At 39.5% G+C, this 14,271-nt stretch overlaps 1 protein-coding gene across 2 annotated transcripts in view; it reads left to right on the forward strand.

Moving 5' to 3' along the window:
• The window catches only part of CTCF (CCCTC-binding factor), an 82,490-nt gene that overhangs the window by 18,849 nt on the left and 49,370 nt on the right, over positions 1–14,271 (forward strand). For both annotated transcript variants that reach the window (XM_053699536.1, XM_053699535.1), the window contains exons 2-3: positions 784–1,557; positions 1,848–2,018. In XM_053699536.1, coding sequence (XP_053555511.1) covers positions 795–1,557; positions 1,848–2,018 — 934 coding nt within the window. In that variant the 5' untranslated portion in view covers positions 784–794. The remainder of the gene's footprint in view (positions 1–783; positions 1,558–1,847; positions 2,019–14,271) is intronic.

Genomic DNA, 14,271 nt, shown 5'->3' on the forward strand with positions numbered 1-14,271 from the left:
TAAGATAACACCAAGAATCTCCGGCAAATAAAATTATAAACTTTTAAACTTGGAGTAATCTATATTAGCAACAATGGTAGTAACAATAGTATTATATATTCAGTGAGGAATATGGTGGTGGTAATTATATTATATATTCAATATGGATACAGACAATGTAGAACTTATAAGGTAAATATATAGATAGGTTAATATGAGTGTAAGCAGACATTGTACACAATAGCACTCAGTGATATGAGCTCAAAAATAAAATAAATATAAATGACACTTTATTTTAATAATAATAATAATAATGTCAAAATATAAATGTGAGTGTAAATGAATTTTATGTACAGCTACACTCATGTGATGAAAGTTCAGGACTAAAAATCAGACGAGTATCAATGACACTGCATTGTGTTAACTATAATGTCATAATTAAAGATACTATTCCCAAAAGTTGATTAAATCAAAAATGGAATTGTAACCCTTAGGGAATATATATATATATATATATATATATATATATATATATATATATATATATATATATATATATATATATATTTATACTACCTTTAGCTTGCATGTTAATATTGCCTAAATTTCATAAGATATTGTTGTTTACACTTTGTTCCATCCCCTTTCCAAACTTTCCCATTTTACAGATGTAATATTCCAAAATCCAAAACTTTTCCAGTCCCAAATCACTTTGTAGCTCTTATCATGCAACACATTTTTACTTTTGCATTTAGCTTTTCAAAGACCTATAACGGTAACTTTTTTTTTTCTTCTTTCCCCCAGTTGGTTTAAAAATGGATGGGGAAATGGCTGATGCCATTATGGAGGATACGGAGACCTTTATGAAGCGTAAAGAGACAAAGACTTATCAGAGACGCCGTGAGGGCTGTGTTGAAGATGATGGCTGTGTTATTGTGCACACCCAGGCAGATGTGACTGAAGTGGTGCATGATGTGAATAGCAATGTTCAAATGGTGATGATGGAGCAGCTTGATCCTACACTTCTTCAAATGAAAACAGAAGTAATGGAAGGTGTAGTGTCTCAAGATGGAGATCCCACAGTGGATGATACACAGATTATTACATTACAGGTTGTCAATATGGAAGAACAGCCTATTAACCTTGGAGAGCTGCAACTTGTCCAAGTTCCAGTGACTGCTGTAGGTACTGCTGGTGAGCTTCATGCAGCCTATGAAAATGAGATTGGTAAGGACGGGCTACAAGGAGAGCCTATGATCTGTCATACTTTGCCACTTCCAGAGGGCTTCCAAGTAGTCAAAGTAGGTGCAAACGGTGAAGTGGAAACTCTAGAGCAAACAGAGCTGCAGCCCCAAGAAGATCAAGAGTGGCAAAAGGATCCAGATTTTCAGCCTCCATTAAAAAAAATAAAGAAAACAAAGAAGAGTAAATTGCGCTACACTGAAGAAGGGAAGGATGTTGATGTTTCAGTGTATGATTTTGAAGAGGAGCAACATGAGGGATTGCTGTCTGATGTTAATGCTGAGAAAGTTGTGGGGAATATGAAACCCCCGAAGCCAACAAAAATTAAAAAGAAAGGTATGCTCATGGAGATGGATTTTGCTTCTGCCACTGTTATACTATTATAATGTTAAAAAATTTGCTCCCCCCCCCATAATCCTTTGAGTTTGTGTTGTATGATTCTTTAGATAAATGTTTGTTTTAATAATTCATGATGTTTGAAATAAAGCATACCATATCTATTTTTATACTGATGTGTGTATGTGTGTGTGTATGTATGTGTACACACACACATATATAATATATATATATATATATATGTGTGTGTGTGTGTGTACTTAATTATTATATATTTTTTTTATATATAGGTGTTAAGAAGACTTTCCAGTGTGAGCTGTGCAGCTACACTTGCCCAAGACGCTCAAATCTGGATCGTCACATGAAAAGTCATACTGATGAAAGGCCTCACAAGTGCCACTTGTGTGGTAGAGCATTCAGAACTGTTACTTTGCTTAGGAACCACCTCAATACTCACACAGGTAAGTAACTGGGCTTTTATCTTTCAGCACTCATTTTTTTCATCATGCTTGTTTCTACATTATCTATACTATAATTGCGTTTGGCTGTCGCCAGTTGCGTACGCATCCTGAATGGAATGTTGGCAGCGCAAGGCAGCAAACAAAATGTTGGCTGCACATGCAGCCAAAAGAATTCTAGGTGGATTCCGAAAATGGCAGGGTGGTGAAAGGATCCACCGGGATGCAGCGAAGGCAAACAGAGCATTACAAAAAAATAAACTAACTGCCCGCACAAAGTATTAAAGGGACACTCAGGTCAAATTAAATTTTCATGATTCAGATACAGCATGTCATTTTAAACAACTTTCCAATTTACTTCCATTAACCCCTTAATGACCACAGCACTTTTCCATTTTCTGTCCGTTTGGGACCAAGGCTATTTTTACATTTCTGCGGTGTTTGTGTTTAGCTGTAATTTTCCTCTTACTCATTTACTGTACCCACACATATTATATACCGTTTTTCTCGCCATTAAATGGACTTTCTAAAGATACCATTATTTTCATCATATCTTATAATTTACTATAAAAAAAAATTATAAAATATGAGGAAAAAATTGAAGAAAACACACTTTTTCTAACTATGACCCCCAAAATCTGTTACACATCTACAACTACCAAAAAACACCCGTGCTAAATAGTTTCTAAATTTTGTCCTGAGTTTAGAAATACCCAATGTTTACATGTTCTTTGCTTTTTTTGTAAGTTATAGGGCCATAAATACAAGTAGCACTTTGCTATTTCCAAACCATTATTTTTCAAAATTAGCGCTAGTTACATTAGAACACTAATATCTTTCAGGAATCTCTGAATATCCATTGACATGTATATATTTTTTTTTAGTAGACATCCCAAAGTATTCATCTAGGCCCATTTTGGTATATTTCATGCCACCATTTCACCGCCAAATGCGATTAAATACAAAAAAATCGTTCACTTTTTTACTAATTTTTTCACAAACTTTTGGTTTCTCACTGAAATTATTTACAAACAGCTTGTGTAATTATGGCTTAAATGGTTGTAAATTCTTCTCTGGGATCCCCTTTGTTCAGAAATAGCAGACATATATGGCTTTGGCGTTGCTTTTTAGTAATTAGAAGGCTGCTAAATGCCACTGCGCACTACACGTGTATTATGCCCAGCAGTGAAGGGGTTAATTATGGAGCATGTAGGGAGCTTTTAGGGATAATTTTAGCTTTAGTGTAGTAGACAACCCCAAGTATTGATCTAGGCCAATTTTGGTATATTTCATGCCACCATTTCACCGCCAAATGCGATCAAATTAAAAAAAACGTTAAATTTTTCACAATTTTAGGTTTCTCACTGAAATCATTTACAAACAGCTTGTGCAATTATGGCACAAATGGTTGTAAATGCTTCTCTGGGATCCCCTTTGTTCAGAAATAGCAGACATATATGGCTTTGGCGTTGCTTTTTGGTAATTAGAAGGCCGCCAAATGCCGCTGCATTTCACACGTGTATTATGGCTAGCAGTGAAGGGGTTAATTATGTAGCTTGTAGGGAGCTTGCAGGGTTAATTTTAGCTTTAGTGTAGAGCTCAGCCTCCCACCTGAAACATGAGACCCCCTGATCCCTCCCAAACAGCTCTCTTCCCTCCCCCACCCCACAATTGTCCCCGCCATCTTAAGTAGTGGCAGAAACTCTGCCAGTACTAAAATAAAAGCTATATTTGGGCTTTTTTTCTGTTTTTTTTTTTTTTAAGCATATTTACATATGCTGCTGTGTAGGATCCCCCCTTAGCTCCCAGCCTCACTGATCCCCCACCAAACAGCTCTCTAACCCTCCCCCTCTGCCTTAATGGGCGCCATCTTGGGTACTGGCAGCTGTCTGCCAGTACCCAGTTTAGTAAAAAAATGTGCCTTTTTTTTTAAATGACCTTTTCTTTCATGTAATTAGCAAGAGTCCATGAGCTAGTGACGTATGGGATATACATTCCTACCAGGAGGGGCAAAGTTTCCCAAACCTCAAAATGCCTATAAATACACCCCTCACCACACCCACAAATCAGTTTTTACAAACTTTGCCTCCTATGGAGGTGGTGAAGTAAGTTTGTGCTAGATTCTACGTTGATATGCGCTCCGCAACAGGTTGGAGCCCGGTTTTCCTCTCAGCGTGCAGTGAATGTCAGAGGGATGTGAGGAGAGTATTGCCTATTTGAATGCAATGATCTCCTTCTACGGGGTCTATTTCATAGGTTCTCTGTTATGAATCGTAGAGATTCATCTCTTACCTCCCTTTTCAGATCGACGATATACTCTTATTTATATATATATATATATATATATATATATATATATATATATATATATATATACCATTACCTCTGCTGATTTTCGTTTCAGTACTGGTTTGGCTTTCTACAACATGTAGACGAGTGCCCTGGGGTAAGTAAGTCTTATTTTCTGTGACACTCTAAGCTATGGTTGGGCGCTTTTTTTATTAAGTTCTAAATATATGTATTCAAACATTTATTTGCCTTGACTCAGGATGTTCAACATTCCTTATTTTCAGACAGTCAGTTTCATATTTGGGATAATGCATTTGAATCAATCATTTTTTCTTACCTTAAAAAATTTGACTTTTTCCCTGTGGGCTGTTAGGCTCGCGGGGGCTGAAAATGCTTCATTTTATTGCGTCATTCTTGGCGCTGACTTTTTTGGCGCAAAAAATCTTTTCTGTTTCCGGCGTCATACGTGTCGCCGGAAGTTGCGTCATTTTTTTACGTTCTTTTGCGCCAAAAATGTCGGCGTTCCGGATGTGGCATCATTTTTGGCGCCAAAAGCATTTAGGCGCCAACTAATGTGGGCGTCTTATTTGGCGCTAAAAAAATATGGGCGTCTCTTTTGTCTCCACATTATTTAAGTCTCATTTTTTCATTGCTTCTGGTTGCTAGAAGCTTGTTCTTTGGCATTTTTTCCCATTCCTGAAACTGTCATTTAAGGAATTTGATCAATTTTGCTTTATATGTTGTTTTTTCTTTTACATATTGCAAGATGTCTCATGTTGCATCTGAGTCAGAAGATACTTCCGGAAAATCGCTGCCTGGTGCTGGAACTACCAAAGCTAAGTGTATCTGCTGTAAACTTTTGGTAGCTGTTCCTCCAGCTGTTGTTTGTATTAAATGTCATGACAAACTTGTTAATGCAGAAAATATTTCCTTTAGTAAAATACCATTACCTGTTGCAGTTCCATCAACATCTAATGTTCAGAGTGTTCCTGATAACATAAGAGATTTTGTTTCTGAATCTATTAAGAAGGCTATGTCTGTTATTCCTCCTTCTAGTAAACATAAAAAGTATTTTAAAACTTCTCTTTATCCAGATTAATTTTTAAATGAACATCATTATTCTGATTCTAATGATTCTTCTGGTTCAGAGGCTTCTGTTTCAGAGGTTGATGCTGATAAATCTTCATATTTATTTAAAATGGAATTTATTCGTTCTTTACTTAAAGAAGTCCTAATTGCATTAGAAATTGAGGATTCTGGTCCTCTTGATACTAAATCTAAACGTTTAAATAAGGTTTTTAAATCTCCTGTAGTTATTCCAGAAGTTTTTCCTGTCCCTGATGCTATTTCTGAAGTAATCTCCAGGGAATGGAATAATTTGGGTAATTCATTTACTCCTTCTAAACGTTTTAAGCAATTATATCCTGTGCCGTCCGACAGATTAGAGTTTTGGGACAAAATCCCTAAAGTTGATGGGGCTATCTCTACCCTTGCTAAACGTACTACTATTCCTACGGCAGATGGTACTTCGTTTAAGGATCCTTTAGATAGGAAAATTGAATCCTTTCTAAGAAAAGCTTATTTGTGTTCAGGTAATCTTCTTAGACCTGCTATATCTTTGGCGGATGTTGCTGCAGCTTCAACTTTTTGGTTGGAAACTTTAGCGCAACAAGTAACGGATCATGATTCTCATAACATTATTATTCTTCTTCAGCATGCTAATAATTTTATCTGTGATGCCATTTTTGATATTATCAGAGTTGATGTCAGGTTTATGTCTCTAGCTATTTTAGCTAGAAGAGCTTTATGGCTTAAAACTTGGAATGCTGATATGGCTTCTAAATCGACTCTACTTTCCCTTTCTTTCCAGGGTAATAAATTATTTGGTTCTCAGTTGGATTCTATTATCTCAACTGTTACTGGTGGGAAAGGAACTTTTATAATAATCGTTTTCGTTCCTTTCGTTTCAACAAAGAACAAAAGCCTGATCCTTCATCCTCAGGAGCAGTTTCAGTTTGGAAACCATCTCCAGTCTGGAATAAATCCAAGCCTTCTAGAAAAGCAAAGCCAGCTTCTAAGTCCACATGAAGGTGCGGCCCTCATTCCAGCTCAGCTGGTAGGGGGCAGATTACGTTTTTTCAAAGAAATTTGGATCAATTCTGTTCACAATCTTTGGATTCAGAACATTATTTCAGAAGGGTACAGAATTGGTTTCAAGATAAGACCTCCTGCAAAGAGATTTTTTCTTTCCCGTGTCCCAGTAAACCCAGCGAAAGCTCAAGCATTTCTGAAATGTGTTTCAGATCTAGAGTTGGCTGGAGTAATTATGCCAGTTCCAGTTCTGGAACAGGGGCTGGGGTTTTATTTGAATCTCTTCATTGTACCAAAGAAGGAGAATTCCTTCAGACCAGTTCTGGATCTAAAAATATTGAATCGTTATGTAAGGATTCCAACTTTCAAAATGGTAACTGTAAGGACTATCCTGCCTTTTGTTCAGCAAGGGCATTATATGTCTACAATAGATTTACAGGATGCATATCTGCATATTCCGATTCATCCAGCTCACTATCAGTTTCTGAGATTTTCTTTCCTAGACAAGCATTACCAGCTTGTGGCTCTGCCGTTTGGCCTAGCTCCAAGAATTTTTACAAAGGTTCTCGGTGCCCTTCTGTCTGTAATCAGAGAACAGGGTATTGTGGTATTTCCTTATTTGGACGATATCTTGGTACTTGCTCAGTCTTCACATTTAGCAGAATTTCATACGAATCGACTTTTGTTATTTCTTCAAAATCATGGTTGGAGGATCAATTCACTAAAAAGTTCATTGATTCCTCAGACAAGGGTAACCTTTTTGGGTTTCCAGATAGATTCAGTGTCCATGACTCTGTCTCTGACAGACAAGAGACGTCTAAAATTGATTTCAGCTTGTCGAAACCTTCAGTCACAATCATTCCCTTCGGTAGCCTTATGCATGGAAATTCTAGATCTTATGACTGCTGCATCGGACGCGATCCCCTTTGCTCGTTTTCACATGCGACCTCTTCAGCTCTGTATGCTGAACCAATGGTGCAGGGATTACACAAAGATATCTTAATTAATATCTTTAAAACCGATTGTACGACACTCTCTGACGTGGTGGACAGATCACCATCGTTTAATTCAGGGGGCTTCTTTTGTTCTTCCGACCTGGACTGTAATTTCAACAGATGCAAGTCTTACAGGTTGGGGAGCTGTGTTGGGGGTCTCTGACAGCACAAGGGGTTTGGGAATCTCAGGAGGTGAGATTACCGATCAATATTTTGGAATTCCGTGCAATTTTCAGAGCTCTTCAGTCTTGGCCTCTTCTGAAGAGAGAATCGTTCATTTGTTTTCAGACAGACAATGTCACAACTGTGGCATACATCAATCATCAAGGAGGGACTCACAGTCCTCTGGCTATGAAAGAAGTATCTCGAATTCTGGTTTGGGCGGAATCCAGCTCCTGTCTAATCTCTGCGGTTCATATTCCAGGAATAGACAATTGGGAAGCGGATTATCTCAGTCGCCAAACGTTTCATCCGGGCGAATGGTCTCTTCACCCAGAGGTATTTCTTCAGATTGTTCAAATGTGGGAACTTCCAGAAATAGATCTGATGGCTTCTCATCTAAACAAGAAACTTCCCAGGTATCTGTCCAGATCCCGGGATCCTCAGGCGGAGGCAGTGGATGCATTATCACTTCCTTGGAAGAATCATCCTGCCTATATCTTTCCGCCTCTAGTTCTTCTTCCAAGAGTAATCTCCAAGATTCTGAAGGAATGCTCGTTTGTTCTGCTGGTAGCTCCAGCATGGCCTCACAGGTTTTGGTATGCGGATCTTGTCCGGATTGCCTCTTGCCAACCGTGGACTCTTCCGTTAAGACCAGACCTTCTGTCGCAAGGTCCTTTTTTCCATCAGGATCTCAAATCCTTAAATTTAAAGGTATGGAGATTGAACGCTTGATTCTTGGTCAAAGAGGTTTCTCTGACTCTGTGATTAATACTATGTTACAGGCTCGTAAATCTGTATCTAGAGAGATATATTATAGAGTCTGGAAGACTTATATTTCTTGGTGTCTTTCTCATCATTTTTCCTGGCATTCTTTTAGAATTCCGAGAATTTTACAGTTTCTTCAGGATGGTTTAGATAAAGGTTTGTCTGCAAGTTCCTTGAAAGGTCAAATCTCTGCTCTTTCTGTTCTTTTTCACAGAAAGATTGCTAATCTTCCTGATATTCATTGTTTTGTACAAGCCTTGGTTCGTATAAAACCTGTCATTAAGTCAATTTCTCCTCCTTGGAGTTTGAATTTGGTTCTGGGGGCTCTTCAAGCTCCTCCGTTTGAACCTATGCATTCATTGGACATTAAATTACTTTCTTGGAAAGTTTTGTTCCTTTTGGCCATCTCTTCTGCCAGAAGAGTCTCTGAATTGTCTGCTATTTCTTGTGAGTCTCCTTTTCTGATTTTTCATCAGGATAAGGCGGTGTTGTGAATTCCAACAACATTAGTAGATAAATTGTAGTTCCTTCATTATGCCCTAATCCTAATAATTCTAAGGAGAAATCATTGCATTCTTTGGATGTTGTTAGAGCTTTGAAATATTATGTTGAAGCTACTAAGACTTTCCGAAAGACTTCTAGTCTATTTGTCATCTTTTCCGGTTCTAGAAAAGGCCAGAAAGCTTCTGCCATTTCTTTGGCATCTTGGTTGAAATCTTTAATTCATCATGCCTATGTTGAGTCGGGTAAAACTCCGCCTCAGAGGATTACAGCTCATTCTACTAGGTCAGTTTCTACTTCCTGGGCGTTTAGGAATGAAGCTTTGGTTGATCAGATTTGCAAAGCAGCAACTTGGTCTTCTTTGCATACTTTTACTAAATTCTACCATTTTGATGTGTTTTCTTCTTCTGAAGCAATTTTTGGTAGAAAAGTACTTCAGGCAGCTGTTTCAGTTTGAATCTTCTGCTTATGTTTTCATTTAAACTTTATTTTGGGTGTGGATTATTTTCAGCAGGAATTGGCTGTCTTTATTTTATCCCTCCCTCTCTAGTGACTCTTGCGTGGAAAGATCCACATCTTGGGTAGTCATTATCCCATACGTCACTAGCTCATGGACTCTTGCTAATTACATGAAAGAAAACATAACCTGAACTTACCTGAAAAATTCATTTCTTTCATATTAGCAAGAGTCCATGAGGCCCACCCTTTTTTGTGGTGGTTATGATTTTTTTGTATAAAGCACAATTATTCAAATTCCTTATTTTTTATGCTTTCGCACTTTTTTCTTATCACCCCACTTCTTGGCTATTCGTTAAACTGATTTGTGGGTGTGGTGAGGGGGTGTATTTATAGGCATTTTGAGGTTTGGGAAACTTTGCCCCTCCTGGTAGGAATGTATATCCCATACGTCACTAGCTCATGGACTCTTGCTAATATGAAAGAAATTAATTTATCAGGTATGTTCTTACATAAATTATGTTTTCTGTAGTGTAGCTTCCCCCCCCCCAAGATCAACCCCCCACCCCTTCCAGGTCCCTTAGCTGTTTATTTACAGCTTTAAAAACTTTTTTTTTTTTAACTTTTCCCAGTTTATTTTTCTGTAGTGCAGCGGTTCCCTCCCGCTCCGTGCACGCGCCCGCCCGCCGCCCCCCGTGCACGCGCGCTCCCATGCGCGATCCCGCCCCCCTCCACTCCATTCGGCACATCGATGGCCGCCCACCCGCCTCCCAGACTTGCTCCCACCCACCGATACCGGCCACCGATGTCCGGTGCAGAGAGGGCCACAGAGTGGCTCTCTCTGCATCGGATGGCCAAGGGGGGTTATTGCAGGATGCCTCGATATCGAGGCATCACTGCAATAACCGGAAAGCAGCTGGAAGCGTGCAGGATCGCTTCCAGCTGCTTTCCAGACCAAGGACATACGCCACACGTCCTCGGTCATTAACTGTATTTTTTTTGAGGACGTGTGGCGTACGTCCTTGGTCATTAAGGGGTTAAAAAAAATGCATTCTTTTATATTTACACTTTTTGAGTCACCAACTCCTACTAAGCTTGTGCAAGAATTCAGACTATACGTATATGCATTTGTGATTGGCTGATTGCTATCACATGGTACAGGGGGAGTGGAGAAATACATAAGTTTGAATTTTGTTAGAAACAAATCTACTACTCATTTGAAATTCAGAGTAAATGCTATTGTATTGTCTTGTTATCTTGCATTTGTTGATTATGCAAATCTACTGTGTTTACTGGTCCTTTAAGAAAAAACCCCAACTACCTAATACAATTATTAGAGCTGCAACAACTAATCGGCATAATCGATTATGAAAATAGTTGTCAACTAATCTTATAATCGATTAGTTGGTCTGTGCACAGCACCAGCTGCTTTACTCAAATGAGCTCTTGCACATGGTGTTGTGTTTTATGGTTATGCCCTTAGCCTAAAGGACGTCTACAGACATTTTACTTTTCACTTTTTTAGGACCGTATAAGTTTCTTTTTAAGTTTACAACTACTCCTGGCTTATGTGCAACTCAGAAATAAAATAGGAGTCATCATTTGGATTGTTTATATAAAATCAGGTAATTTGGGACTATGCTTTGCATGCTATAGTGCCAAGCTTGTTATTTACACCTAGCCCTAGATTGATGGCATTTGTTATATGAATTGATGTCACGATTACCTGTTTAGACCATTTTTAGTGGATCGCTTGCTGTTGCTGATATATGTACTCTATAGATAAATGTGCCAAATTCAACCACTGAAAGTATATATCTGTTATTTTAAGAAAGGACTAGATATTTTCCCCCCTAACCTTATAGATGGTTATTGATATTTTTATGTTAAAATGAAGTCCAGGCTTACTTTGTTGAGAGGCCCCTTGCATTGGTGGAGAACTAACAAAGATAAGTAGACAACCTTGGTGAAATTGGCAAAACCCTACTTATGCATCTCAGGCACCTCAACACCATCTGAGCGCCTTTTCTCTGCTGCAGGCAAAATAGCTTGCAAAAAGAGAGCCAGCCTCAGCCAGGAGCATGTGGACATGGTGACATTTTTTCATTTAAATGCAAAGTTTCTGAAAGAGTGAATAGAATGTTATAAACAGTTATAGTTTACCTCTGTTTCAAACAGTTTGTGGTTTTGTTTTGCTTAATTATAAAACTGTGTTCTGCTGCTTAAAAAAATTGGACCAACAGTTGTTTTAATTGAAAGTTTATATTTATAACACTCAGTATGTAGATTTTATTTAAAATATAGGAAAAATTAATTTATTTTTTATCCGCCAAACCCCACAACGCATTAAACCTAATTTCTTTTACAAGATACGATGAGTCCACGGATTTCATCCTTACTTGTGGGATATCACCTCCTGGTCAGCAGGAGGAGGCAAAGAGCGGTATATATAGCTCCTCCCTTCCCTCCCACTCCAGTCATTCTCTTTGCCTATGTTAGTGATAGGAAGAGGTAAAGTGAGGTGTTAGTTTAGATTCTTCAATCAAGAGTTTATTATTTTTAAAATGGTGCCAAAGTGTGCTATTTTACTATAGGGTGTAGCCGTATTCCTTGTCAGCCTCTAGAGTAGAGCTACAGGTGGCTTTAGAGCAATGGGAACTGGTGGGGTTTTAGCCTCACTGAGCCTCCCATACTTGTGCTGCCCTCCTGGATTATTGTCTTAGCATATAGTAACTAAGGCCCTTCTGTGTCCACAGAGCTGCTGGAGGGAGAAGACCTCTTGATCCTGTGGGACATTTCATGCTGTTACTCAGCATTGAGGTAAGTGCACTCTTTATTTTTCTGGGTGCTATCTCAGATATGGCTGTACGTTTTTGTTCTGCTGGGGACAGATCATGGGCTCTCACAGGGCTTCCTTGTCTACAGAGTGTGGGTTCTCTTAGGATTATGCATTACCCACACTGTTATGTTACACTCCCTGCTGTGTGTTACTTTAAAACTGAAACGCTTACAGGGCTCATGGCTATTTGATTTCTATGCCTCAAGGGGGTTTTTGGCTGACGCTGGGGAATGTTAGTGTACACATTTTATTGCCAGAGCCTCCTGTTCACATTCTGGGCTAATTGCAGTGTTTCCTATAGCGGAGACGACACAACCGCGTGGGCTTTATTTATACTCTTGCTCCGGTCTGACAATATGTCCGTGTTGCAACATTTCTATGGGCTTAGATCACGCCCACGACAGGCGGAACTTCCTTGGCGCGCTGGGGATGGAGAAAAGCCGTGCAGTATTCACTTCCGGAAGTCCCGGTTACTGATACGTGCTGTTCGTGAGACGCTACGACCGCATGGTTTCTAAGCAAGCGGTCTGAAGCGTAGTGCTGATCCGGACCTGGAATTAGTCGGATTTGTCTGTTGGTCGATCGAGGGGGCAGGTAGGCGCCTCAGCAGAGCTGCTGAGGCGAGGTGCTGTTTTTTTCATTGGTGTCTGAAGACTTTCAAAGTTTATTGATTGTTTTGCCCTTTGCTAGTTAACAAGCATTTTCCCTATTTTATTGCGTCAGTAAGTTCCATCCGGATTATCTGGGTACTGACAGTTTTTTCTTACAGTTAAAAATATTTTTTATTTTTAAAGAGGTAATGTCTTCTACTCTTTCTGATGCTTTATCTAATTTTCCTATATCGCACGGCAAGCGTACAAGAAGAGACAATTGTGTGGTCAATTCAGCCTCTGATTCTTTGATGGCGATTGAGGACGTACCCTCCCGCAGTGAACTGGAGGGTACGGAGGTCCTGTCTAAAGGTGAACTCTCTGATTCTGGGAGTGCCTTGCCCCTGACTGACTCTGAAGTCTCTTTCAGGTTTAAGCTTGAACACCATCTCCTATTACTAAGGGAGGTGTTGGTTACTCTTGATGATTGTGACTCAATAGTGGTCCCTCCCAGAAAAATTGAGTAAGTTGGACAAATATTTGGAAGTTCCTTCTTACTCGTATGTTTTTCCAGTTCCTAAGATAATTTCGGAGAGGCCAGGTATTCCGTTCTCCTCTTCTCCTATTTTTAAGAAAATGTACCCTATAGCTGACGCTATTAGGGATTCTTGGCACACGGTTCCCAGGATTGAGGGAGTCATATCTACCCTGGCCAAACGGACTACTATCCCTATTGAAGATAGTTGTGCTTTTAAGGACCCCATGGATAAGAAGTTGGAGGGTCTCCTTAAGAAGATGTACGTTCACCAGGGATTCCTTTTGCAACCGGCGGCCTGTATTGTTATAGTTACCACCGCGGCCACTTATTGGTTCGATGCCCTGGAAGAGTCTCTTAAGATGGAGACGCCTCTGGAAGAGATACAGGATCTGATTAAAACTCTTAAGTTAGCTAATTTGTTTATTACGGATGCTTCTCTGCAGATCACTAAATTGGCGGCTAAGAGTTCAGGATTTGCCATCTTAGCACGCGGGGCTTTATGGTTCAAGTCTTGGTCTGCGGATGTGTCATCCAAGTCTAAGCTTTTGGCTATTCCTTACAAGGGGAAGACGCTGTTCGGGCCTGACTTGAAGGAAATTATTTCTGACATCACAGGAGGCAAGGGTCATCTCCCTCAGGATAAAAAGTCCAAACAGAGAGGGCGACAGAGTAATTTTTGTTCCTTTCGAAATTTCAAGGGAGTTCCCTCTTCCGCTAAACAGGAAGGGAATTATTCCCAAACCAAGTCCACTTGGAGACCCAACCAGTCTTGGAACAAAGGTAAACAATCCAGGAAACCAGCTGCTACTAACAAATCAGCATGAAGGGTCGGCCCCCGATCCGGGACCGGATCTAGTAGGGGGCAGACTTTCTCTCTTTGTCCAGGCTTGGATAAGAGATTTTCAGGATCGCTGGACACTAGAAATCGTGTCTCAGGGGTATCAGTTGGAGTTCAGAAATTCTTCCCCCAGAGGAAGGTTTCTTCTTTCTCGATTATCTGTAGACCAGATAAAGAGAGGCGTTCTTACGT

The sequence above is a fragment of the Bombina bombina genome, chromosome 1, assembly GCF_027579735.1.
Source record: "Bombina bombina isolate aBomBom1 chromosome 1, aBomBom1.pri, whole genome shotgun sequence".
Lineage (NCBI taxonomy): Eukaryota > Metazoa > Chordata > Amphibia > Anura > Bombinatoridae > Bombina > Bombina bombina.